We start from the raw sequence: 27853 nt of genomic DNA, 5'->3' as shown, positions 1-27853 counted from the left end.
TCATCTGAGAAGCCAAAACTGTAATGTTCACATTTCTTTCTTTAAGCTGCCTGGAAGATCACTGGCTGTGATTATTTTCTTTCCCTGAGGCATCTCCTCTGAGCCATGCCTGGGTCACCAACACTAAGCTGAACTGACAAACTTGGAAGAACTGCATTTTCACTTTGCCACTAAGCTTCAGCGGATCAGAGCTTTCTTTCAATTTCTATCTGCCTCGAGCATATCAGCTCTTGAGAGCTTCTTACATCTGAACTGTAGGTCTGACTACAGAAATAGGGACAGACTTGCCTTTATCTTTACCATGCTGTAGTTAGGAACACAGCTGTATCTTAAGTAGCAGATAAAACCACTAATGCTGTGATAACTACATGAAGTAATAATGGAGAGAAAATAGTACAAATTTTTATCCACAGCTTCAAAGGTGGAAATTACAGCATTTTGAAGGATGCCAGATACGAGAGAATTTAACAGACTCTGTCAGCAGGGAAGTCTACTTCTGGTTACAGCGTTTCCTGTAAGTAACAACAAGCAGCCCCTGGGCTCAAATTTGGTAACAGACCAAAAGGGAAGGGAACTTCAGAAAACCACGCAGCAAAGTAAGTCCCCTCGAATCAAACTTGGGCATCAATGAAATATGTAGATAATGTAGATAACCTGCAAGACAGGTTAATGCTGAGACCAATGTTGTCCAGAAACAGCTAAAACTTAAGCCGCTACAGTATGCAGGCCTGGAACAGAAGGCACAGAGAAAGTTAGAGTAGAACAGAAGTCACTGGTCCTTCTTGCACAGTTTCAAACCTACCAACAGCTACACTGTCCATTCTCTCCATAGGGGCTGTCAAAAAGCCAGCAATATTTTCACTGTTTCCTGCAGGAAGCCACAACAACATCAATTTTCAGGCTGACCCTTGCCTCTGGTGAAGCAAGAGCATGGCAGTAGCATAACTCTGACACCATGAGAGCATTCACAAATCTACTACACTCACAAATGAATGCCTGACAGAAAATCTTCTGTGCAGCCTCCTAACAGCTCCATGCAACAGGCAAATATGACATAGTTTAGCAGTATGTGGCATCCTCCTTTTACTCTCTTCTGCATAAGCAAACTGTATTAGAAAAGGTTTCTGAAATTTAATCAGACTATTTTATTCTGCACTGAAACATTTTCTATTCTTTTTAAAATGGTAATGGCCTAAAGATGGTATCACTATATAATCAAAAGACCCTTTTTCTGGGTGCTTATGCTTCAACCTCTGCCCAGAATGTCTAAGGCTAGATCAGGTAGCTGTATACTCTCCTGCTGTCTCTCCACCTGCTGGCAAATTGCCTTAAATGCCTCTAAGGCAAATCACACTCTTTGAGTAACACAAGGGAAGCAGAGACAAGAACAGACAAAAAACCCAAAAATCTCTCCCTGCAAGCACACTTGGGAGGAATCACCATATCCACCGGAACAGAACAGGCATTTCCCTATACACTACTCATCTCCCTTGAAGGACTTTGGGACTGAATCATCAATAAAACCAGCTGCTGAAAATCTCACCTGTGATTCCAGTTACAGAAGGAACCTGAACACAAAGAAATAGAAAGCAAGGCACAAGAGGCAGTCCTATTATTTGCTATAAACACTACCCTATTTCCTCTAACTTTAGAGAAAGTATCAACTTTGGCACACTTTTCATCATTTCCTCAGTCTTCTCCACAAATACACTGATAATGGCTCAACATACCACTGGATCTTACACAATCTTGGAAAAAACCCAGCAAACCAACTTTTTCTCAACCTCTCTACGAAGAAATAGTGTCCCATTCTTGTTACCAGACAGGCAGCTGACACACAGGAAATGGGAGACAAGATATTCAGAATCCAGTGCAACAGAAATACAGGATGAGGAGATCCAGGGACTGACCGTACGTGACATCAAATGCTTCAGAAAAAGTCAAAAGCAAAACACAGGTTGCTAACCTCTAAAGAGAGAGGAGGTTTCCAGAAGCTGCTCAATAACAAAGTTCTGGAGAAAACAGGTTTCATTCACAGAAGACATCCTTTTAAATATCACTTTACATACAATTTTTAATACAGTAACACCAGACACTAGGGTAGTTCTCCAGCAAGACTTCACCTGAATTAAAAAAGGGAGCACCAACCAAAATTCTCTAGTCAATCCCTGTATTATCTCCACACTCCCTTCCAGCTACAATTTGAGAGAGTTGAGAATTCAGCCATTGGCGTAAAGAAAAAAGCCTGCTCCCTGTTTACACATCCACCCACTACCTAGCAGTTTTAAAAATCTCTAGTAGCACCACTCCTCTGCAGCAACGTGGGCAAAGTCCAATTCAACTGAATCTTTCTGCTCAGTGAAAAGGACTGCAGGTAAAGTAAAAACTCAACCAATGGAATGAAATAAGTAATTACCCTCTTTTTGTCTCTATCAAATTTACTTTGGTGAAGTCAGGCAAGCATTACCTTCCCACGACTGTACTGCACCCAAGAACATCCCTTCTGCCCCACCTCCCAAAAGCAGCTCCAGTAAATTACTCTTAACTGGCATATAACAAGATTTATGGCTTGGACTAGAGCTATTTGCACTCATATTTATTACATGACAGAACACAGGTTCTCTGCTGTGGTAAGCAAACCCTGAGTCATAAAACGGGTCTTAAAAACAAATACCACCAATAAGAGGCAGCTGTCTTTTAATCCTGAATATGGCTCCATAGTAATTTCAACTTCAGCCTGTGTCCATGGTATCCAGAAGTATCACTATGTGCCTCAGATGGTATGACTTACACAAACAACAGAGTATATTAAAAAAAATCCAGTTTGTATTACACTTGCTACTTGCACATTTCTTGGTGTGCTTTCTCAGCCTGCCTACACAACAGGTCCAATTAAATTTTAAATGTAGAGGCCTAAGGATAGCACAGCTCAAGAGTTGTAGCAACAGCACTGTAAGCTACTTTGAAGAGGTCTTACAGACAGCTGACAGCAGCCACCTGCAACATAGTCAGTTCTACATAAGAGGGCAGTCAGACTTCAGTAAACACCAAGCAAATAATCCAACCTCATTCTACTCCTCTGGATGAAAATTAAACAAATTAATCACGTTTCAATTCCAGATATACTGGACATGTTCTTGCATGACCTTCAACAGAAGTCACCAACTGCTCTCCCTCTGTTGCACTACATAAACACAGAGTTCCTATCTGTTTAAGACTGATGTTATTGCTAATGCATTGAACATGGAGACAGTTCCTGGATTTTATGTACTGTAACTGTCAAAAGGGTAAAATCCATATAACAGAATACAGCTGGATAATAACATAATGAAATATGTAAATCCAAGCTACCGGCCACAATCCAGAAATCACACTTTTGAAGTCTGTACTTTACAGAATTGATGGCTGCCTAGAACCATAAAGCTGTTGGATAATGAAAAGGCAACAACTTGAACACTGTAATGTAAAAGGCAAGCAAGAGAACGACCCTTTAGCAACATACAAACTGCATGCCCAGTTCACCACCAGTTGATTCATCATGTTACATTGGTGCAACCACAGCAAGTATTCTCTGTCCATTCTTCAGGGACTCCCGCGGGTAAGAGCATACACTGACCTCTCACATATTTCTGTGCTGCACAGAGAATGAGAACGTTCAATTCCATAAGGATTCACAGATTAGTTGCTTATGTACATAAAACAGAATTCAGTGCAACAACATCAGATGTGGTGAGGCTGTAATTTACATCACAGGTGGGAATTTGAAGCTGGAAAGCAATTTTAACACATTATGTTGTTATTATTATTATGTTACATTATCATGTAACCACTAGTGCCTACTTCTTCAGCTTTGCCAATGTTGTTAAAACAAGCAGTACTTCTCACTGACGTGGGCAAGTAAATTGTGCTGCATTTCTGATCTAAACGAGGATCTCAAAGTATCTTTTAAGAAACAGGTCCGTTTTCTAGCTTTAAGTTATAAGAAATGCCATGCATAGAGACTACCTTAATAACAGTGAACTTTCCAAAATGCTTTCCAGAAGCTAGTAACAATTTTTCCTGAAATCTAAAGTATCTTAAAGCCTTCAGGAAAACACTCTTCCATACGCTGCTTCTGTTTTTACCATTAGTTCATATTACAGTCACTGAAGAGATTGATGTGCAGGTGAAGACCAAAAAAACCACAAAAAAACTTTATTTAGACACTGAAACAACGATAGCGTTAGAAGAATCCTAAATAGAGTAACATCAACCCTTAAAAATATAGTCTCGTTCTGTGCGTGTGTCTATAAAAGCACTTGAAATGTCCGAAAGGATTTACAAAAAAACCTTAGCTACAAGGATATCGCAGCAAGCGATATTCAGAGAAATCTTCAGCACAGGAAGAACCGTAAGGGCATTCAGGTGACACTGCGGTGTTGTGATGAAATGCAGTACGGGCACGACAGCGTATCCTAAGTTTACAGGGGAATAAGAAAGGCACATTCCATCCTGCAAAACTACTGCACATTTAGAAGCAGCACACTTACACCTTTACGAGCTGCTAGAGGCCGAAAACTCACATAAACACTAAGCAAAAAAAACAAAAAACAAAAAACAAAAAAAAACCTGTCAAAACAGCTTTAGCCGTAATACTTTACAACAGCTTTTTAATTAACCTCCGCAAAATAAATTCCTCAAGGGTACCTGAATCCCGACAAGGCAGCGTTGCCTAAGACGCTTCAGTTTCCCAGGAGCACACTTCAGTGCTGCTCTCCCGAAACACCAGCACGCCCTGGCTGCGAACCACTCGGGGAAGGACGAGACCGACAGCGCAGAGGCCGCTCCGGTTCCCTCCCCGGGTACCGCGGACCCGCACCTACCTCCTCCTGCTCCTCCTCGTGCTCTTCCTCGTCCTCCCCACCCGCGCAGCCACCGGCTTCACCGCACCGCGAGGACCTCGAGGATGAAACCCAATCTCTCGCCTTCACCCCGACAGCTCTTTCTCGGCTCCCCGACTTCTAGGAAGTTAAGGCGTTCCTCCCGTTCCCGGCGCAGCGCCCGCCGCCGCTGCCCCGCGCGGCCATCTCCCGCCCCCGCCGGATAACGCGCCCGGGGCTCGGCGGCCCGGGAGAGGGAAAGGGAAAGGCAAAGGCAAAGGCGACTCCGCCTGGGCGCGGAGGCTGCGGAGGCTGCGGCCGCCCTCCTTCCCTCCCTCCTTCTCTCCCTCCCTCCTTCTCTTCTTCCCTCCCTCTCTCCCTGCCTGCCTCCCGCCCCTCCCCGCCCGCGGCGCCAGGCTGCCCGCCCGCCCGCGCAACGCTGCGCGGAGCCCAGACCCCGTCTTGCCCCGGGCTGTAGGACGAGGCCGGCAGGCGAGATCCTCTCCCCCTCCCGCCCTATATAGATATGTATATATCTACACTAAAAAACAAAGCTTTTAAAAATATTTTTTTAAGGGCAAGTTTCCACTTCCCCTAATCCCAAGGTTTCAGTCCCCTCTCCCCTCCCCAGCCCCTAGGGGGATGCTCCTGATTCTGCTGGGCGGCTCCCCACAGAAACTCTGGAAAAACAGCAGCGCTCTGGTAAAAATAACCTAAAAACACCCCTGCGCACATGAGGGGCTTCCGTTTAACTCTTCAGTGTGTCCAGGGGTGCCCACAATTCACCGGCAAGGCCGTCATTAAACCAACCAGCCACCGTAATGACAGCTCTCCTTCTGTATGGGCAGGAGGAATAACACAGGGAAAATGAGATAGGTTTGTATAATACTTAGCACTATTTAGGGAACTATTTCTGCACCCTCTGGTATTTCAGGGATAAGTTTCAATATCCCTGTTAAAATTCAACTGGACCTCCTAAAATTATGTATAACTTGGTAAGTTTTTCCTGAGCAAATTGAGGCCATAAAACAATTACAAAAGTATACATTCAAGGGGGGAAAAAAGCTCCTTTAATGACAGTATCACTCCTCCCTTTATTTTGTTAACAAGATCTAAAAGTGTGGGAGAGACAGGAGTTAGCATGGATTCTGTTTATCAGAAAAGACCACCACACCCATTAAGTTAAATGGGTGTCACGTTTACTGAGGATCTGCTATGCTTTCAAACATTCAGATGCTTAAGAGGCAGGGAATATCTAATGCAAATGGTAACACAGGATGAGGTAAAAGGCTATGCCATTTTAGCTTTCTCCCTATAAATACCTGAAATATTTGTTGGGATTTCAACGGCCATGTAAAGAATGAGCAAGTGTGAAAATACTGCTGCCCACTCCACTGTATTATGAATGTAACACCTGGGTGTCCCCAAAATCCCACAAGTTGTCATCAGGAGCTCTTCTATTGATTATGGAGAACCCGGATGTTCTACAGGCCTGTCTTCACAAGACTTGTATTTGGGCCTGACAAGACATGATTTCGATGCTCATTTCAACAGCCACAGGTATTGGCAAGTATCAGATACTTGTCAGGCAAGGAGCAATTCGGGAGATCCTGTTTCTGAGCAGTCCTGCTGCAGAAGTACTCCTGCATAATACTACACTCATGTGTCAGGCACTGACAGTCATCCAAGCACTCTCCAAAAACAAATCAGAGAAGCAGTTTGGCAGTTTTTAAAATACGTCAGTGTTTGGATTAGTGTGTTGTAACTGTGTACACACAAGCTACAAGTCAACTGGATCACAAGCTTCCATTTCAGTAGAGTCCACACAGGAAGAAATGAGGAATTTTCCCATCCTAACCTGCCCTTTCCTGATTTTGGAGTTTTGTGGTTTTGGATAGGCACTGCTAGATATTGAGACTCAGCATTGTAGCAACAGCCTTCTCCTGCTTCTTTGAATCTGGAAAGGTATTTGCCTCTGCATTCATGGGGAGGTTTTCAAGAAGCTTTGTTAGGATTTCTCATGGTGAGCCCCAGACCAGAATGCTTCTGAACTTCAGTCAGAATAACTCATTGGCAAATAATTTAGTCAGGTAATCTGTATTCAAGAGCTATTTTACTTTGCAGTTGTTTGGCAGTGTTTTGCTTCTGTCTGGTTGATAGTTTTCAGTTAATTATTCACTTGTCTGCAGATCTGTTGCATGGAGCTATTGGACTGATTTACAGTACAGCCTCAAGCCAGGAAAGGTGAGAAGATTACCCTGGCTTAGAGATAATTTAACTCTGTCTCCCTGTCCTCACAGTCTAAGCCCTAAACCTTTGACTGAAGAGTGGCTATTTGCCCTTCCTCACACTGAAAATCTCTCTCTAAAGACTGGACTGTCGAGCAGTTAATTTTATGCAGTTCCTCTCCCTATTCTGGAGTAAGTAATTAGAGATCAGCAACATGGTACATACCCTTAAATTGTAATTTGCCTGAATGAATTCCACAGCATGTTCATCTGTCTAATGCATCATACTATGCAAAACACTGCTAACGTCCTAAAATTTAAATAAATTGTAATTTACAGATTTGCTTGATGAGCTTTTAAAGGCTAATACTCTAATGTCAAGGCGGATACCTGGTGGTTAAGTGCATAGCACACACAGAAATGCACGGAACTCAACTTGCCTTTTAGTGAAGTTAAAGGTCAGCATTCAATCTGACATTTTTGTCCCCAGGAACTCCCTTGCATTCCCCATTTCTTTTTTCTGGGCAGTAATACACACAGAGAATCTCATTTCCACTGCTTTGCAGCACTTTGCGTCTAAGGAATGTTACAAATCCATGTACTGTGCTGTCATCCCAACTATTTTAAGTCTTTGCTCAAGGAATATTAGTGATTGAATGGTGGGGGTGGAATCAACAATAAAAGGGAAGAGAAATGAAGGACCCATCTCAAACCATTGCAAATGCAAGAGGTCACAGAAATGCAGAGTACCTTTAACGTGTTTCTCCGAGCCCGGGATGAGCAGGTAGCAACAATATGAACTATTCAGTTCTGGTTTTACTGAAAATGTCCTTAAATTCGTATGAAAACCTTCCCCCTGACCAAAGATCAAAAGTCTCATTTTATAACATCAAGCGAACTATACAGACAAAAATAGAGCATAAAAAAACATTGTAAGACAAAGACAAACATAAATACAGATGACTAGTTTAAATGCAGCCAGGAGCTTTGCTAGTGAACACTGTTCTACATTAATCTACTGTGAAACTTTTGTATACATTTAAATTTTCACACAAAAAGCAGAGCCCAAACCACATGACAAGTGTAGTTCAAAAATTTTAGTTACTTCTAGAACACCAGGGGTCATTGAGTAATAAAAACATTACTTCACTATCAGCTTCAAACACCAACACCACAGCTTTCCATGTCAGTTCCTGCATCTTCAAAGGAGTATCTTAGCCTATCTCTGTTAACACCAAGCTATCTATCCTACTCCTCACACCAAGGAAAACACAATCTTCTTGCCTCAGAGCGGACTGTTAATAGTTATCAGGCTTGGACACTAAGATGAGATGGTGTTTGGAATTAAAACTTCTTCTGTGACAGTATCTTGCCAGCCAGCAGATCTGGTTAAACCAAATGCATGTCTGTTTAAAACCCTGCAAAAGTGATACGGTAATGGATATGAAGTGATCTTCTAAATAATTATTGTCAGCCTTTAGCCCATCAAGCCCTGAACTTACACTTAATTCAGGAAACACCTCATGGCCACTGTAGTTAACTTCACATGTGCCAACTGTTTTAATGGAAGAGCCCAACTCCCAGCAGGTTGCACCCACCTACACAGCATTGAACAGTCAGGACATCAGCCCTTGGAAAAGCCTCAGGCTGCTGCCATGGATGGGCCTCACAATGACACAGGCACAGCAACTCTGGGCAAATATCATCTAACATCAGCGACTCACTTTGCTGCCACAAAGACACCATAAATGTATGAAGACAGAGGTGCACCCATGCTGCTCTATGAATTACACTGCTTTCCAGCCTCCTGTCTGAAGGCTAAGTAGGCTATTATTCATACTCCACTGTCTGCTTAGGAGCAGGGCTTAGAAGAGGCTCAGGCATGGGCCACTTGGGACCAGGCATTCAGCATGGCAAAGCGTGACACCCGAGAACTGCGTACTGGAGAAGAGTGTCCTGTTGGACTCCCTGGACTCATGAGAAAACCAGAAAACACAGGCGACCACGGACAAAATCAAGTAAGAGAAGACACTCGGTGGGAACGTGAACTAGCTGAAAGCCTGAGAGTTAAAACTGGGAAAGAAATGCCAGCTGGGCAAGATTTAAAGCCCACAATGCAGGTGCAAGCAACAGCATCACCAGGTAACTGTTCTTTAACAAAGCTGGTTTTGTAACACTTAATGAATGTATGCATATTAATGGATTTCATTTAACTCATTTTCATACTTGCATGCCTCTGCTTATTAGAGGAGTCTGAGTAATGGTTCAGTTTTACATGAGCTGTGCAGAGGAAATGGTTTTTCCCCCTACTTTCTTTTTGTTCACTAGATCAGCTGCAGAATGCCTTGAGATGACAGTCTTTCAATTTGAAGGAATGAAATGAATACTTAAAAGACTGATTCATTGCAAACATATACTTCAACCCCTTCTCCCAAGCAAACTAACCAACCCACCAGAAACTACCACAAGCCACCTAAACAAGTACGGCTGAAAGATTCAGTATTATCTCTTGACAAAGCGTAAGAACTTGGCAAGTAAAAGGAAGCTTCATTCATAGTGACATTTATAGTGAACTGCTGGTTTTGCAGCACTCCAGACACAAAGATGATGATCCATGTATTACAAGAAGAATGTCCTGGAGCACAGAGGTTAATGAATATCAAAACCACGATCTGCAACAACGCTACATAGACTTTCCCTTAGCATAGCAAACACCACAAATCAAAATGATGGAAAACTAGAAAAACCATAATAAACTGCATAATTTCAGGAACATCACAGAGTGTGTATAACATGAACCAGAAAAATGGCAGCAGCACCACATCAAAGAAATTCTTCACAGAAGCTAAGAAGAAAACTGGTTTAAATCAACTGATGCATATACTAAAAAGGAACACTAGTACACAAACAAGTATTCTGCCAATAGCATAAATGAACGATGAAATTTCAAAGTAAAAAAGCAGTATCAGACAGTGAAATACTGTATCTGCAATTTCAATGCATGCATCTCTGTTTTCCTGACTTCATCCTCCTCCAGTTCTTTATTTCCCTCATTCACATACCAAATTGTATTATTGTTACCATCTCTGGAGTGCTTTTTTCCAGGTTAGTTTCACTTTTTTTCAAGATTAATTTCTAAAACTTACTTAGCATGCAAGGCATTTAAAGTGAATGGTGAATTCAGTGCGCATGAACTGTCTGACCCAAACACTGCTGTTTACATCCTGTTCACTTATCACTCCAATAGCTGGCAGGATTCCACCAGGAGACATCATCCAACCATAGCTGTGTCCTTAGGAGAAGCACCACTATCAGAGGGCACATGGCCTGTATCTCTTTTTGTCGTGCCCATGCCCTCACTCACTGCAAGTGTGCAGTCTGGAGCAAGTACCCAAGTGAAACCTCCACCAACTAGTTCAGCTACCAGAAGAACAGTATGCATGCTGAACTCCTGATAGCCAAGCTTACCTCAGTTATCAGTTATTTCAGAGACCCACAGTGTGGATACTGCCTCAAGCCACCTCCACTTGCTCACAAGGAAGCACAAAAGATTTACATGGATCCAAGAATACGAGGAAAAAGAAGTACATTGGACCTGACTTACCACCAAGTCCTACAAGGGTGAATACATACACAACAAAAGGGAATACATATGTAACAGGAGGACAAAGATAACCAGCTGCTTTATAGGCATATAGCAACACATGTGCTTGACATGTCACATATACAGCTTATCAGTACATGCTGACATGTTCTGGGAATAGTTTCAGCAGACATGCATAAAACACAGTGATAAATTACTAAACTGGTAAACACTGTGAAGCTGAAGTTATCAAATACAGCCCATAAAGTATAAATTGCTAAAAAACCTCCCAACTGACAGCACTGTATGACCTGCATTTCACTCTCAACAAAGACTCTTTGGAATTCCATTTATAAATACAGTTCTATAAAATAGGTCAAGTCTCTGAGTTTCCAGGAGATCTGAGCAGTTTGTGCAGGAAGGTATACCAAAGCTAAGTATAAAAGAAAAAAATCTCTCTAAGTGGTAATTCTGTATGGATGTTTCTTATTTCAGCCTTCTGAATCCCAGCTACAGCACGTTCTACTAGAATTGCAAATACAGGCTGGGGTGAACAAACATGCTTTGGTAAACAAGTTCTCTGGCACACAATGTTACGTAGGTGGGGTCTACCCAGAATGTCAAGAGTTCTTCCTCAAATTGTAGAGATGAGCAAGAACACAAGGACCATGTTTGCATTTTCAAGCTATTTACTGGTATTCTATTCAAAAGAAACTGAACAAGGGCTTTGGTTTGGGTGTGTATGTCCCCTCACAGAAGGCTCACAGGCTTTTTCCAAAATAAAAGCATTTTAAAGGCAGCCTAGGATCTACAGAATAGACCAGATTTGTTTTTGCTATTCTAATAATACTTCCAACAAACTGTTTATGGCAAAAGACAAATGCATTCCACCAAAGCACTGTTATGCACCAACTCAGAGCAGAAAAAAGGTAGCAATGATGAAAAAATAACAATCTACCAAAGCATACATCTTCTACAAGAAGACGTATGCTATGATCCAAAAAAGACACAGACTTAAGAAAAATGTTTTAAGAGTTTATTATTTGCTGACCTTATTTTGCTTACTTGTTTATCTAGTCATTTCCCAGGTTTGTCATATTTCCAACCCTACTCCTGACCCACAAAGATGATGTATATTCATCTACCTGCTACAGAGTCTGATTTTTTTCTCCAAGAACAAATACTCTCATTTTCAGTCCTGGAAACTATGGGTCAGTGTTTGAAGGGTACATGTGGGTCTGAACTATTAAGTGAGTTTCAGCAAAAATTTACATAAAGATACATCAGCAATATTTTACATAAAATAATAATAAAGATGTATACAGTCCTCTTACACCAGGTAAAACCAATACAACAAGAAGCATAAGCAACAATTAAATAAATCACTCTAATCTTGATACTAACTCAAGTAACTCTCAACACTAACTAACCACTGTTCCACTATGCAGTTTTAAAACGGAACATGGCAGTATTTAATATTTCAGGTCAGCAACTTTTGGCTAGGTATTGTGGTGTTGGGGGAGGGGCCATGGATCACACAGAACAAGGAAAGATACTGTAGGCTACAGCACAGAACATGATACTAGGTAGGAGGAATTATCATGAAATTGCATCTATTGACATTTAGCTTTGTCAATGCACATTTAGATGTATATACAGGCATTTTAAAAGGGACAATAAGAACCAGATTATTTAAAATACATAGTATTTTCTTGAAGTCATTGTTCAAGTTACTAAAATGTTTCATGAGAAAATGTTCCTGCACACAATCCAACCTACTCTTGGATCTATCAAGAGTAAGTCTTATTCCAGCTACAGTTTTCTCCAGCAATGCTGCACAAATTCAAATAGTTTTTGTAGATGACAGCACAATTTTAAGCTTGCACAAGAACACAAAAGAGCAAAATGTCAAGAGTTTTCTAATTGCATGGCAATCTTTGTGTCAACCTGGTTCATTAAATGTTTTTATAAATCTTTGAATAAAATTTTGTTCTAGAAAGAATATAAGGATTTTGTAAAACCATGAGAACTCAAGATGTACATCTCCCAAACTGAAGCTCTTGATAAGTATGTTGTTACTGCATTGATACTGAAATATGGGATCTGTGTGGAATCTGTATAGCATTCAAGAAGCTAGCAATAATCAACCTCTATTTGGATGCAACTGCAGTAGTAATGAGGATCTCCTAACTGGAATAGGCACCATTGTAGCAGATGCTAATAGAAGTGGTGTTCGAGGAGGGTACTAATATCTCTCACTCTTGGATTGTCTGAAGTACATCCCATGCAAGTACTCAATAATCTCTCCGTGTCACACTAGCTCTGTTTCCCCTCAGGTCTGGGATGAGTCACTAGCAGTTTGCTACACCAAATTGCTTCCGATTCAAATGTACCTTTCATTTATATAAAAAGTGTTTCGGTAACAGCCCTTCAAAATACCCACTTGAGAAATAATGTTTCATTGTTCACCTTTACGTAACTGTGGTTCTCCCAGGCCTACGCTGCTCTTTTTTTTTATTTGTTTGTCACCAATTTATGCCTACCTGAAAGCAGTTGTTGCCACACCAGAACCACAGGGACAACTGCACTGCTGCTGTGGTCACCTCCCCTAGGGAGCCTGGGGTGGCAGGCAATGTCCAGCCAAGGAGTCCTCACCACCACCACTGTTAAAATAAAGTTGGGGTAATTGTGGATATTTTCATCCTTAGCCCATCTACCTCCACTGATTGATTTGGAAGCGAGTCTGAAGTCAGAAAATATAACCACTGTTTATTTCTCACTCTTACAGGAATAATGACTAATTTTGAGAAGAGAAATGCAGAAGTAATCAGGATTCTTTTAAAGGCACAGTAAGAAGTTGGATGTTTGTACTGCTGACTCCTATTTCCAGCGTTCCTATAGGCATAATTGCTCAATGAAGTTTTCATATACACTTTATTGCATGCATTGTGAACAGTCCTGGTTTCAGCTGGGATAGAGTACATTTTCTTCCTATTAGTTGATACAGTGCTGTGTTTTGGATGCAGTATGAGAATAGCGTTGATAATGCATTGCTGTTTTAGTGGTTGCTAAGCAATGTTTACCCTAAGTCAAGGGCTTTTCAGGTTCCCATCCTCGCCACTGAGCAGGTGCACAAGAAGCTGGCAGGGATCACAGCTGGGACAGCTGACCCAAACTGGCCAAAGGGATATTCCACACCTCAGAACATCATACTCTGCATATAAACTGGGGGAGTTGGCCAGGAGCCACCAATCACTGCTCAGGGCTGGCCTGGGCATCAGTAGATGGTGAGCAGTTGTATTGCCATCACTTCTTTCTTTTGGATTTTTTCCTCTCTTTTTCTTTTCTTCATTACAACTACTACTACTATTATTATTATTATTATTATTATTATTATTATAATATTATTATATTTTACTTTACTTCAATTCTTAAACTGTTCTTACCTCAGCCTATGGGTTTTACCCTTCTCCAGTTCTCCCCTCCCATCCCACCCGGGAAGGTGGAGAGAGCAAGGGGCTGCATGGTACTTGGTTCCCAGCTCCATAGCATGAACTATACATTTAAACTAGTATCACATTTTCAAATCTGGTTTATGGGAAGGATGTCTCAAGTCACACAAGCCAGAGCAATTTATGGGATAAAGGAGAGGTAGTAGAACTTCTATCAGCTAACAAAAGGACCAGTGGTTGAATGAGACAAAAAGCAAACAAATGAAACATCAAACAAACACTAAAGAAAAAGACAGTTTGGATGTTTCACATAAAAGAAATTTTGAAAGCATTAATATGCCTACCATGGTGGACAGGTAGAGCCAAAGTACGCTAGAATTGTGAAAGTATGGAAACAAGGTGTTGGGATTACTTATTTAATTTACACGGGACTATATTAAGTTTTGTTTTATTGGGTGTCCAGGAAAGTTGAGAGGAGAGACCATGACTTCCTGTAGTGTCTGGAAGAATAGAGAGGAAAACATGCAGAACTGACACTCCTTTGCTTTGTAACTAAAAAAATAGTAATAGTTTTGAAATTTTCTTTTTTAAGGAAAGAAACCACCCAACAAAAAGCCCCACACATATATGGGGGGAGGGGACAAATTTACTGTGAAAGTAAATTGGACAAAAAATTACTTCAGAGAATAATTGTCATGATCTTCTGAACACATAAATTGTGGAATTTGTCTTATATTTTAACCAGATCCTTTTCAAAGTGTGGCAGCACATGTCACAGCATTAATTCAGAGGAACTGCTGCACTTGTGGGCTTCTCATAGCAGAGTGGGTGCCTTTTTCACTCACCCCGGATGTGAAGCAAGTCAATGGTAAGCCTTTAGCATCACTGGTGTCACCACAGGTGAATATGCAAAGGTTCAGCTCTCTTTCAGGAGTGGAATGCAGTGCAGCATTCCCCTTTCAAAACAGCCAGGAGAGGCATTTCAGTTAACTGCGGAGGTCACCCACGTCAAACAGCTGTGTTTGTTCTGCTGGAGTGGTTCTGTTAAAATGTTCTACTTTCATTGCTGTAATGAGCTGTGGAAATAAATCCGTGGTTGGAAGAGTCTGGATCCAGCATCTGACCTTTGTACAGGATCAACAACTCATGAAACAAAATCTGGATCATCCCATGAATGGACTGAGGTTACAGACCAGAAATGGAAACTAGATGATCTTCAAGGCCCCTTCCAATCCAATCCATTCAGTTATTCTGTACATCTGAAAGGACACACTCTCCTCACATTTTAAACTGATGTTTCCCACTATGGTAGATCCATTGTCACTATGCACAATGACAAACAAGGACAATCACAGTCGGCAGAATCTGAAGCCTTGCAAGAACAAGCCATTGCACTGACAGGGCTAATCAGTTTAAACAACAACAAAGCCATTAAAAACCACCTACCAGCAGCAGAGTTATTTGTTTGATATCTCAAATCTACACATCAAACAGCTAGAAACTTAGAGGTAAAAGAGAAGAGCCTGAACTGGGAATCTACTAGCACATGGTATCTCAACAGTCACACGGCAAAAGGACCAAAGGCCTGTGAATTGACAGCACTTTAGTTTAGCTTAGACTAAAACTCCTTTTATTTAAAACTCAGATTTTTTTTAAATTTAAAAAAGGCAGCAGATCCTTTAGATTTGATTCTAGACAAATGGAAAGCAACCAGTTCAGAAGAAAAGTTGACTAAACCTCATGAAATGGGAGGTGGGGGAGCCCAAGAATGTAGCAAAGAGAATGTAAACACAAGAGACACTAAAAGGGGAGACAAGAAAAAAGCAGCAATGCTTCTACAAAATAATACAAGATAATAATCTCTGCTTGTGCCCTGTGAAAATAAACAGCAGAAGTAGCACAAGATTTATTTGTCAAGACTGACACAGAATATGAAAACATGGTCAAATTGCTAGCCATAAGTATAACATCTGCAGAAGTACATAGTTATGAGAATCAGCATGGTTAAGATAGAATTATAATGAAAAAATAAGACTAGCAACAAAAATAAATCCTTATTACCAATATGTTTATAGCTTAAGAGCAAGAAAAACCTTCTGGCCCTAGTCAACACAGAGAAAAGCTGATGAGAGATGACATCCAGAAGACTACCATGTTTAGGACATCAGTCTTCACCAAGAGGGTCAAATGGCATTGATTGGCATAAATAATAGGAATGACAGGTAAGATTTCAGGAGGAAAGGGAGAGAGACAGAGAATGTGAATGGAAGCACGTGCATGTATGCACAATGGAAGAAAACCCAAGTAAACAAACCAACACAACAAAAAACAACAGGTAAGAATATTGAAGACTCGGTGAGTCAGTTTAACTTCAGATTCCTAGGGAAAACAATCCAGAACAGATCAATTAGCAGCACCTGGAAGATAATCCTAAGTAACAGCCAAAAGAGATTTGTTAAATCACATTGCTAACTTCCTCTGACGGCCTTCCAGATAGGTAGGAGAGAAATCACAGATGTCACATCTTCCGTTTAGAAAAGCTTTGAAACTGCCTCTAGATATTTTAACAACCAGGGTACAGATGCAGGAAGAGTAAGTATTAATTCTGGATGTGAGAAACAAAGGTTAAATATATCATCATCAGGACAGAGTAGTGATCTGGAAGGATGGAGTGAACTGTAGCAGGTTATGTACAAGATACTGCCCACAGGCAGGAAACATCTAGTATGGGAATACAGGATGGGGAAACAAGGCCTCAGACTACAGCAGGTCACAAGACACAAATGTCATGCTGTTCTAAGAAAGGCGAACATTGCTATGAGATATAAAATAAAAGTGTTGGGAATGGAAAGCGTTGGGAGTGGAAAGCCTGAACATAATCTGCTGAACTCAAAAAAATCCTGCTCTACTCTGTTTATGTCTGAATACCTAGGAAAGATGTGGGCCTACCTGAGCGGGTCTAGGGCACAGAAACGAGGATGAAAACTGGTCTGAAAATGTGACTTATGGGGAAGTGGGATGGACAAGCTAGTGTGGGGTGGGGGGAACCCACCTGAGGGATGGCTGTTACCTTGAGAGACTACTTTAAAGAGAAGGGAATTGTCTCTTCATGACAAGTCCTAATGAGCTTAAAAGGAGCACAGAAAAGATTCAGGCTAAACACTGGAGGAGGGGAGACAAAAACATGAAAAAAATATTGGAAGGGTAGTGAAGCAAAGGAAGAGATTTCACCAGGAAAGAGCTTTAAAAACAGCTGAAGCAAACACTTCTTCATAAAAGACAGATTGCACTTTTCGGGCAGAGACAACTTGAGACTGGGACCTTATGGCTGGGAGCAATGGTTGAGGAAAGCAATGGTGGCAAAGCAGAAGTGAGGGGAAGGAAATGTTGTTTAGAAACAGAGCGTGAAGAATGACTTACGAGGCTGCACCTGAAGTCAAGAGAAAAGACAGGCTCCAGGTGCTTGGATCTACACTTGCTGCAGTTTTTGTTTCAATGTCTACCTTAGCAAGTAGTGCAGTGCAAGGAAAGCATATCCACAGAGAGGACAACAGTTGATGCTGAAGATGCAGCATCCACATGACCCATGTTGGCAGGGCAGGATTTGTATGTTTTGCTTCAACCCAGCTTTAGCCTGCTCCTGTGGGCAGGACACTCGCCCCTGGTTCAGTAGGTGCTAAAAGCACTCCTGAAGAACAACTTCCAGTCTTACTTCATCTGACAGGAATCCAGCTCATGTTCCTCTGGATCCCCCAGAAAACTGAACCACAAGGGATGTACTCCAAAAGCATTCTCCTGATCAGAACTAATACTGTAGCAGAGACTCATTTTAAGTCAAACCAGAGTAATTCAGGGACCAACCATGGCATCCATGTGGCAGAGACCAAAGCAGGACACACCAGCTGCAGCAGATCAGAGCAACACTGATTTCCTCCACTGTTAGAATGATCTAAATGCTTTGCAGCAAGAACCCTGACAGGAGTGACAGTGTTCAGTGTCTAGACACCAGACACTGACTGATTTGAGACAACATATTGACCATTTTAACTGACATCTGATGTGACATATGGACATCTTTGGTAGATCTGTAAATACACTGGAACAACTATCACAATATTTTAACTTAGTAACTGCATTTGCTCTAAAATAACATTGCTAATAATCTGTCTTATTTTTCTTTCTTTCTTTTCTTTAAATGAGGACCTATGTCCAGGAACTTTCTGACTCATAAATTAAAACAGCAAAACCAAAACAAAGGGCCAAGCACCCAAGTCATCAGTCTTTTCCAGCTGCTGAGTTATAGAGCAGTAACCAAGACAAAGAATGTTCCAGTTTCTCCTAGCCAGTTCCTAATACCAACACATTTTCATTTCATGAACTTTCTTTTCCTAAAGAAGTGTAAATTGTGCACGTCTCTGTGTGCCCGTTTAGATTCTGAGCTGCAAGACTGTCCTCTGTTCCTTATGCTCTGTAAATTCTGAAGTATTCAGCCTCTTCAGATTCCTTGTCAAAAACTGTTTTGTTTCTTACTCTGTGCACATCACACATCCAACATGGTTCCCTGAATAATTATCCAGGATTTGACTGGGTGGTTGATGATAAAATTTCTTTCAGGTCACTTCAAGTGATGCTCCTGTGTAAAACAGTAAACCGATTTTTGCACACATTGACAAGTTTGCAGTTTAATTTCTGAGTAAAACCCTGTGTTATGAGATTCCTCCTTCTATCTCTATTTCAATTATTTATAAATAAACACACACTATATGGGTAAAAACCCCACAAACTAATATCAAAAATACAATTAAAGCATTTTAAAATTAAATTAAAGCACAGAAATTCAAGATACCTTTTAATACATAGCAGAAACTACAGAAATCTGATTTTATTCCCAGATAATTAAACTGGCTGAGGGCATAAAACATAAGAATATCTTAACTGAGGATCCGAGCCAGCTCGTGTTGCAGAGCTGTGTTTACAAGACAGGCATTATTTACACATTCCGGTGAAGTATTCCACAGATTTAACATTTTAAGGCGGTTTATGAATTTCTAATGTCAATTCACATAAAATGTGCTTAAACACCCAGATGCTATGACCAAAACTGAATGAATCATAAATTTGAAGTTCATCTGAACTGGTGAGGTTAAGTCAAGCTTCTAGTATAAATTTACATTGCTTTGGATGTGTAAATTAACATCCAAGCAGCAAAATTTACTTTTAATTGGCTTGGACCATAGATGAACTCTCTCCCTTTTAGTCTGCCTTCTGATTTTAATTGGGTAGAAAACTACTGTAAATATTTTCTTCTCTCTCACCCCTTCTTCCCAAGGTTTTTTATAAACAAGTGAGGTATTGTTTAGCTGCTGTGCTCTAGACCCCACACACCCCAAAGCAAAACACAGAAAAAATATGTGTTCAGATTGCTACAATGCAGGTTTTTATACATTTTTTGATCACACACCAGCAAACAACTTGCCCACCTCCAAACAAATTGGTCAGTGCAACTTATAGTATCTTTTTAGTTTTGCTCCTCATGATCTGTAAGGAGAGAAAAGTAGTCTTGGAAGCTTCGGCAAAGGAACCTAAACAGATTTGCTCAGCAGCCTCCGAGTCTCTGGTCAACAGCTCTATGCTGTTCAAAGCCCAAGTACAAGTGCATCACTGTTCTCTCATTTAAATGTAGAATAATTCTAGGATTCATGGCAATGCCAGCTTAAATTTAGCTCTAAAGAAACCCTTTGTTTTCAAATAAATCAGTGCCTGGTTTTAGATAATTCTATAAAGAATCCTATTCATCCACCACGTAACCTATTAGTTAACATGAAAAGAGCACCAAAGAGGCAGCCAACCTCCAAAAAATTCTGAAGAAAAGTGAAGTTAAACCAATCTATCTGGCATATGCCTTCAGAGTTACATATAATGTGTGTGGGCACATACACAAGATGTAAAACCTCATTGCAAACAGCACAGTTCATTCTTGATACAAACACTTTACACCAAGATAGTTGAAAATTTCGTAGCATACTGGCCACATTCACCAGAGCACAGTCATTGTCTGTTTTTCTGTCACTGCTGCAAGTGTCACATTATTTTCAAGGGACACAACTAAGGGAAAGTTTTGGGGTTCCCTGACAGAGAAACCCCATCTGTTTTTTATCAGGGCTCTGAAAACGGAAGGATGGCAGGAAAGAGTTGTTAGTCAATGATTCCGAAGACAACAGATATTCTCTTACCAAAGGGTGATTTGCGAGGGTGAAATTTAGATATTAAAATGCTGCTTAACCATTTCCACACTAGTCTGAAAAATCCGTGACCCCTTTTAAAGAGCAATTGATGAAAATATGTTAGTTATTTACAAGATATTTACTGTAAGTACTGGGAGATGAGATTAACAGCATTACTTTTATTGCTTAAATGAAACAGGAGGGCCTAGTATTTGAAAAAAAAAATCAGGAGGCAAATTGGATAATTGGATTCTAGAGTATCAGCATCCACTCTGACTTGAAATAACCCCCTTCTGTTTCACTTCTTACCTCTCATAAAACATTGCTATATACTCCTTCTACATACTCCTTAATGTACATGCTTTTTTAAATTTACCTTCTATGAAAACATAGCTTTTTTCTTCCCCCCCCCCCCTTGAATATATTCAAGGTGCACCACTACTAATGCAGCAAGGAAGTAGAAGTTTCCTAGTTCTTCAATGCACTTATCTTCGAGGCATTTGACTATCTGGGCACTTTTGCCAGTTACCTTTTATTTCTGAATTGTCCTAAGTTTTCTCTGTTTTGTAGTTTTTAGCAGCATTCCAAACTTGTAGGCTTAATGCATCTTGCTTTGGCAAGGCATGGTTATGTCCCATCCAAAGGGAATACTGGAGATTTTTCTTTCTTTAATTACCTCCTGTCCCTCTTCTATGCTCTTCCCAGCACTAAAGCAAAACACATACTGTAAACTGGAAATTCCAGCATGGCTGAGTAAAAGCATTCATTTTCTGAATGCTCAGTCCTTACTTATTTACTAAACTTAGTATGAAACATATTTTAGGGCTTGATAGTGATCCTAGTTCATAAATACCTAACACTAAGATTGAGAAAAAAATTTTGAAAAAGTCTAAACCTAAATTGTTGTAATGTAAACACACAGTAGTTCAGAGTCCTGCAGACCAAGTACATTTGCATCCAAACACATGCATCCAACATCCCTCAACTGAAGTAGGAACTACACAGGGTATGGAAGAAGCCAGAACACAGACAGTCATGGGCTGTAGCACATTCTCTAGATGAGCTGGAGCCTTGAGAAGAGAAGGCTTGAGGGGCACCTAACAGCAGCCTCCCCATGTCCTTGAGAAGGTCACCAAGAGAGACTCTGTGGTGCCTTGCACTGCATAGCATGGGAAGGGAAATCCCCACAAGGATAACTGACCACTAGGACAGGTTGCCCAGGGGGTCTGTGGAGCCTCTGTCTTTGGAGGTTTTCGAAACCCAGGCAAACAAAGCCCTGCACAGTCCTGTCTGAACTCAGGGTTAACCCTGAGTTAACTCACCACCTTCAGATGTTCTTCTAACCAGAGTAACAGTAAGATTTAAGATGTTTAGCCCTGAGCAGCACTTACCCCTTCAGCTTAGCCTTCTAGTTGAATCCAGAAACGTCACTGTAATGCAATATTATATACAACACCATGGGAACAATATACTTTACAAGTGCCCTTACATTTTCTCATTAAAATAGCAATTTGAGCACAGATTAATAATGCAAAGCCCTGAAATAATTATTAAGATAGTTCTTGAAAAATAGAACTGTGTTTCTGTGGCTAGCACAGACCTTTCCTGTGAGAATTCTTTCTCTCTTCTTCCTGTGTTTTATAAACAAAGATAAAGTTTGGATGTTTGTTGAAACAGTTTCTCAAAATATGGACAGTTCAGGCCTGGCCAATCAGGCCCTAGGGGGAGGCTTCGAACTGACCAATCTGGGTGACCTTTAAAAAGTCTATATAAGTTGGAATTAAATAATAAAATCTTCTTCTTGATGCCACACTTTGAACCTGGATCTTCTTTCTCTGCTAGCTCAACAGCGACATGTTTCCAATTTGTGCCTTGTTTTTACAGCAAAGTTACAAAGTCTCAATAATTGGCACACAGCTTGCACATACTTAGACACCAGATTCTACATCCTATATTGTATTGACAAATAGCTGGGATTGACTTCAGTTGCATGGATCTTCGACAAACACCCAAACATGAGGTGTAACTCCATGGGACACAGCAAATCTATTCGGATGCACCTGCTGCATTAGCAACATTGAGTCTGGGATCAGAGGCAAAGCTTTCCTTGGTCTAATGTCTGTTCCAAAATATTTTGCAATTAACAATACAGTAAAGATATTTTAAATAGCTCTGTTTCCCCGGTTATTTCACAACAGTGAGCAAGATATGGAGAAGTACCATTGAAGGACAACTAGTCCCAGGGGCTGGAAGAGACAGCAGCAGCAAACCAACATGCTGCTGCCTCATGAGGCGATGGAAACATGTTGGTCTGGCTTCTCAGCAGAGGCAAAGGTTCAGATGTTGGTACCCCTTCGGTTTACTCCACGAGAAACGTAAGTCTGTAAAGCTACGCAACTTCTGCCCTAGCAGTATTTTGCAATAGTATTTGGCAAAGCACTCAGCACTAGCAGCTTGCTGGTTGCCCTCACAGTTTCAAACAAGACTGCCAAGAAGTAGGATGTGACATCTCGTTGAATAAAGGAGCTGTGAAATAAATTTAGACATCAATCTTGCTTACCCACACTCCCCCAACCCCCAGGTGCTTTCCTGCCCTAAACCACAGAAAGACTGTAATTGCAAAGCAAAGCATTGCAAACATGAGGGAATAAGGAAGTTCCTTCCCCTCCTCAGATGATGCTCACAGGGTGTCTGAGTGAGCATTCAACTGCAGTGAAAAGGTCACACGAAGATACAACCTTACTTCTTCCTTTGCTGAGGAGTAGGAAGAAAGAATGCTAACACAGAACTGGGCAAGGGAATGGAGTTACAGGTCAGGACACAAACACACAAATCTGTGGCATGGAACACATAAAAGACCAGCTAAAATCCTGAAGAATACAAAACTGGCAGGGTGACACCTATCGCCATGCAGATACACCGTGCAAGAGTGGTGGCCCAGGATGGACATTCCTGCACTGGAAATGGGGCTTTCTGGAAGGAAAACACTGGACATTTTCCCCACTTCAGCTTGCAGGCTTGAACTTCTAAACTGGGACTACAAACAGCTGTCACCACCCACTCCAGATCTCTGAGCCTGTTCTTCCCCTGGGCCCAGTTCGCTCCGAGAGAAATTAGCCAAGTGTTGATCCTCTCTTGAAACACAGAGGATGTCACAGAAATGCTCACCTGTGATAAGTCTCATCATCAGCAAACAACCACGAGATTCCACAGCAGTGGTACACAAACTGCTGTGACAGACTCAAGGTTCTGGTGTTCCCTCATGTCAGCCTCAGGCAACCTGCTGTATCTTCCATGAGACAGCCCAGGCTGAACACAAGGAGTGAAGTGCACCCTTCTGCTTACTTCCTTCAGCCTATTCCACAGCTGCAGAGGTGAGAGAAGATGTGGGTTTGAACCCCTTGGGCACAGGGACCAGGAGGCCAAGTTTCAACTACCAGAACACAGTCTACTGTTTAGACAAATCCCGCCACCAGCAGCTCTGTGGGACAGGTGAGCACTGGCTCCTCTTCCGGCAGCGTTCTCAAAAGGAAACACACAACTGCATTTCGAGACACAACTGATCACATCAGCGCGTGTGTTTACAATGCGCTTGCCAGGTGTCCTACTTTCTTCATCTCCTAAGGGCTTTGATGCTCAACTACAGCAGCTCTAGATAAGGCGCTTAAGAACTTTCTGCTCAAAGAGGGAGATCCAATATGTTTAAGACACTTTCAAAGTCAGGCAGACACAGTGTTAGGTGGTTTGGAAGACTTGGGGGAATAAATTCTGTTTGAGAATTAGGAATGCGAGCAGGAACCTGATTAACATATTTTAAAATGTTCTTACAGTATGCTGAAGCCCTTCAGTTCTGCTTTGGAAAGTGTGTTTGCTTTGTAGGACACTTTAGCATATGGATACTACTTAAACTAGAACAAAATGAATGCTTCAATACAAACACTCATACAGCTAACTTCAAATAAAAACAACATATTGCTTTACTACAGTTCAGTCTCTATAAATACATACAGTACTTATGGTAGTTTCTAGTTCCTTGGTCTATAGAAAAAAAAATCATAGCAGAGTAAGTCTTCAGTGACTTAGGGATGTCCAAATATGAAGTCACAAAACCAGCCAATAGTGACTTTCCTTTTGAGAAGTGCCCATTCCTTTAAAATAACATTCTTCGAAATGACAAGTTAGACAGCCAAAACAAAAAAATAATTTAGAACTGCAAATATGTGTAATATGAGCTCTATTTCTATGCATAAATGCAGAGCATTTGTGTATAAAATGGCTTGTAGTCATGGGACAAAAAAGTGCTAGTTACTTGCATGCAGATTATAAAACCGAAACCATCTGGAAAATCATCTGGGATACAGCAAGGATAACCCAGGAGAGAACTCATGTGTGGATGTGGCTGAAGGATCACAGCTTATTAGAAGCTTATCCTGTATGGATGGGATGGAAAATAAGATTTGACATACCCTCTTACACAGTGATGATTAACATGAACCTGCAATTAGCATGCATGGCATTTTAGATTGACAGATGATTTCCATCATAAACCCTAGATCCCAAGAGACACAAGAGATGCTTTGCATCTATTTTTATTTGCTAATACCTGGGACATTTTATTTAATATACTTTATTTTTGGCCCTCAGTATACCCTATTGAAATATCTTGTTGCTGGGTCAAGTCAGCTTTGGAGGCTTGTAGCTATTCCAGCTAGCTAGGCTGAAGCAATTCTGCATATTAAAACCCACCAATCACTATTTTAAACACATGCCATTACAGTCAAATTATCCACCTACTTGTGGATTGACTTTAAACAAGTCAAAAAATGAACAGCGTAATGATTTTAAAGTGCTCACATCTTAAAACTTGAACTATTAGCTCCCTGCAATACATTATTTTATAAGCAGAGTGGACTAGGTACCATCCAACTAATGTCCCCCCACAGGTTCTTTGAAGACTTCCGTTTAATGAGACTTGAACAACCAGCTTTGTCAGTCTTCTTAGAAAGACACCTGTCCTTAGAGAATGAGAATGCACATAGTGATGATAATAAAAAGCAACAATTCCTATGGGTTGTTCATTATCAGGATGAAGATCCCCTCAGAATAACATAACCAATAAATTACAAGTCCTGCAGTACTCTGGATGCATCGCATGTATTCACCAGTCCACGTAACTTTCCCTCAGGAAATGTTTAATCCTCTTTTAAGATTACAATAGATACTGAATTTATTAGATTAGCATGGAAGAAATTAAATGCAAGGGCTGTCAACATCCATTTTGAGTGTCCGGCATAAATGTCAATGCTATTTCAATGCTTAGAGCATGTAAAAAGAGGCTGTAGCACCTAATGGAGAGAAATACAGAGATCACTAACTGGGTTTTGCTGCCAACTAGTGCATACTTCTGCTCTTCATACAATCTCAAAAATTAAGGGAAAGAGCCTGGCAGAATTCCGATTAAAGAAAAAGCTTTGCAAGAGCATGTAAGTCCCAGCAAGGGGAAGCCAAGGAGATCTGACCAATGCTCACAAAAGCACTGAGGCAGACATCCAGCAATACAAAGTCATGCAGGTGAATGTTATGGGATACTCTTTCAAGCTCGACCAGTTCTCTCCTTAATTCAAATCCTTCAAGTCTGCGTCAGAATTTCACCTTCCTGTAAAAGATCCGTGCAGGAAGCACCAACACTTTGCAAGTCTTTCTGCACAGGAGTTGGAAGCATTATTTTAATTCTCTCCCTGCCTCCAACCTTCTCTCACGCTGAAGGTGCTTAAACAGGTAAAGAGGCAATTCCAGCCCTTGCCTCTCTCGCACAGAGACCACCAGAAAGAGGGACTGCAGACTCAAACTGTGTTCACTGCTTCTCCTCTGCAAAGCACAAAGCAAAGTGAACCAGGGTCTCCTCATCCTGCTGGGGCAGGGGGAAAAGACTCTCTGGAAAAGGGCTCTTTCACCTGCTCTAAATGTAAACGCCAAGCCATTCTTCACCTCTTAAATGTCTGCTTCCAGCACAGCTTTACTGTCTTTATAGAATTAAGTAGTGGAACTGAAATGGAGTTTGGTGGTGTCTGTAGCTGCAACCCAGAAATCAAACTCATCCACCCCGAGCCAGCCATGCAAAATAAAGCACAGTATGTAAAACTACACATCCATGCTTAAAAACACTAGGGCAAGAGCACTAGCAGGAGCCAGTAACACTGCTGGAGAAGAGTGGGAATTGGAAAAAAAAGAAAGGAGAGGAGAATGTGAAACACTAAATGACTTTACAACTTCTTTGTAAATATAGTATCTAAAATTATAGCGGCGTGGGCGGGGGGGTGGGGGGAGCAGAAGTTTCTCCATGTTTGTTTGTTTATTCGCCTGCGAGCACTTTGCCCCCAGTCCGTGAGGGGATGCCTGCCGCCGGAGCCGCACGCCCACGCGGAGCAGCGCTTTCCTGCGGGAACACTGAGCGCCCCGGGCCCTCCGCAGGAGCCTGGCGAGGGCCGCACCGAGCACCGGGAACTGCGGCTGTAGGCAAAGTACGCAGGCGTTTTCGGGCTGCAACAAAAGGGAAGCGAAACGTCCCCGAGTCCCGTGTCCCCGAGTGAGTCCCGTGTCCCCGCGGCCGCTGAACCTCCGCGGCTCCGGACGGCCCCTCTTTACCACGCCCGTGGGAGGGGGCGCGGACCCAGGGACGGCCGAACTCCACGTACCTGCCTCCCTCCGACGCTCCGTCCCTCCGCCCGGCCGGGGCGAGCGGGGCATGTACTTTCGCCCGTCCGTCAGTCCGCCCGCCCGTCCGTCCGTCCGTCCGTCCGCCCGCTCGGGCTGCCGCTTCCTCCTCCCTGCCGCGTCAGCCGCGCTCCTCCCGCCGCGGCCGCGGGATGACGGGCTCCCCTCACGGGGCTGCGCCCACCCCGGGACGGCCACGGGCCACCGCCGCTCCCCGCCGGCACAGGCGGGGCCGCTGTCGTTGTCGCTGTCGGTGCCGCCCCCGCCGCCGCCGGCCCGCCCCGACCAGCGCCCCCCGGGCGGCGGCAGCCGCGGGGTCAGGCGGGGACTCGCAGCCGGGCCCGCTCCCGCTCCCGCTCCCGCCCGGGGCCCCGCGGCTGCAGCTGCCGAGGGAGCGCAGAGCCTGCGGCTGCCGGTTAACGCGGCTTGTGCAAGCCGGGGACGGATTACCGCGATCCTGCCGCTAAAGCGGCGGATAATCCGGGGCGACGCCGTGCTCCCCACATGCAGCGCCCAGCGGGCGCGCAGGCTGCGCTTCGGGAGAGGGTTCCGAGAGCTGGCCGTGCTGCCAGGCCGCTGGCAGGGACTGTGCTCCATCGGGACACACAGCGAGCCTGCCCGGGGCCGAGCCGCTCCGTCTGCTGCAGAGCTCTCACACCCTGGCACAGACAGCGACGGTGGTTTTCTATGCCAGTATTTTATCCATCGGGGCCGAAAAAGTAGATCAGTCAGGCTGGATGGGGGAGAGAGACATCGGAAACACCAGTTAGGGTACAGAACTATTCTCCCCACT

General features: G+C 42.4%; 2 protein-coding genes across 3 annotated transcripts in view; both read right to left on the bottom strand.

Annotated features, from left to right (window-relative positions):
* The window catches only part of SGK3 (serum/glucocorticoid regulated kinase family member 3), a 33408-nt gene extending 28260 nt beyond the window's left edge, over positions 1-5148 (bottom strand). The window contains exon 1 of one of the 2 annotated variants that reach the window (XM_085052957.1): positions 4863-5148. The gene's annotated coding sequence lies outside the window, so the exon portion shown is untranslated. Of the gene's footprint in view, positions 1-4686; positions 4783-4862 lie in introns of those variants that run through there. The other variant, XM_085052958.1, reaches the window with a different exon arrangement.
* LOC146442090 (uncharacterized) lies at positions 1486-27853 on the bottom strand. The gene is made up of 2 exons (XM_085052959.1): positions 27042-27853; positions 1486-1568 (listed from the first exon to the last, which is right to left on the bottom strand). The coding sequence occupies exons 1-2, from the start codon at positions 27655-27657 to the stop codon at positions 1540-1542; spliced, it is 645 nt and encodes a 214-aa protein (XP_084909085.1). The 5' UTR covers positions 27658-27853; the 3' UTR covers positions 1486-1539.

Source organism: Lichenostomus cassidix, chromosome 2, assembly GCF_008360975.1.
Source record: "Lichenostomus cassidix isolate B80296 chromosome 2, HeHo_3.0, whole genome shotgun sequence".
In the NCBI taxonomy this organism is placed as follows: Eukaryota; Metazoa; Chordata; class Aves; order Passeriformes; family Meliphagidae; genus Lichenostomus; species Lichenostomus cassidix.
Note: the sequence above shows the minus strand (reverse complement) of the source record. Positions and strands in the feature narration are given on the sequence as shown.

Excerpts from the sequence above, each read along its gene's own strand:
- LOC146442090 (XM_085052959.1), bottom strand. The coding sequence starts at position 27,657 with ATGGAGCACAGTCCCTGCCAGCGGCCTGGCAGCACGGCCAGCTCTCGG. Across the intron at positions 1,569-27,041 it reads GGAGCGTCGGAGGGAGGCAG|GTTCCTTCTGTAACTGGAAT; the intron begins GTACGTGGAGTT and ends CTTTGTGTTCAG.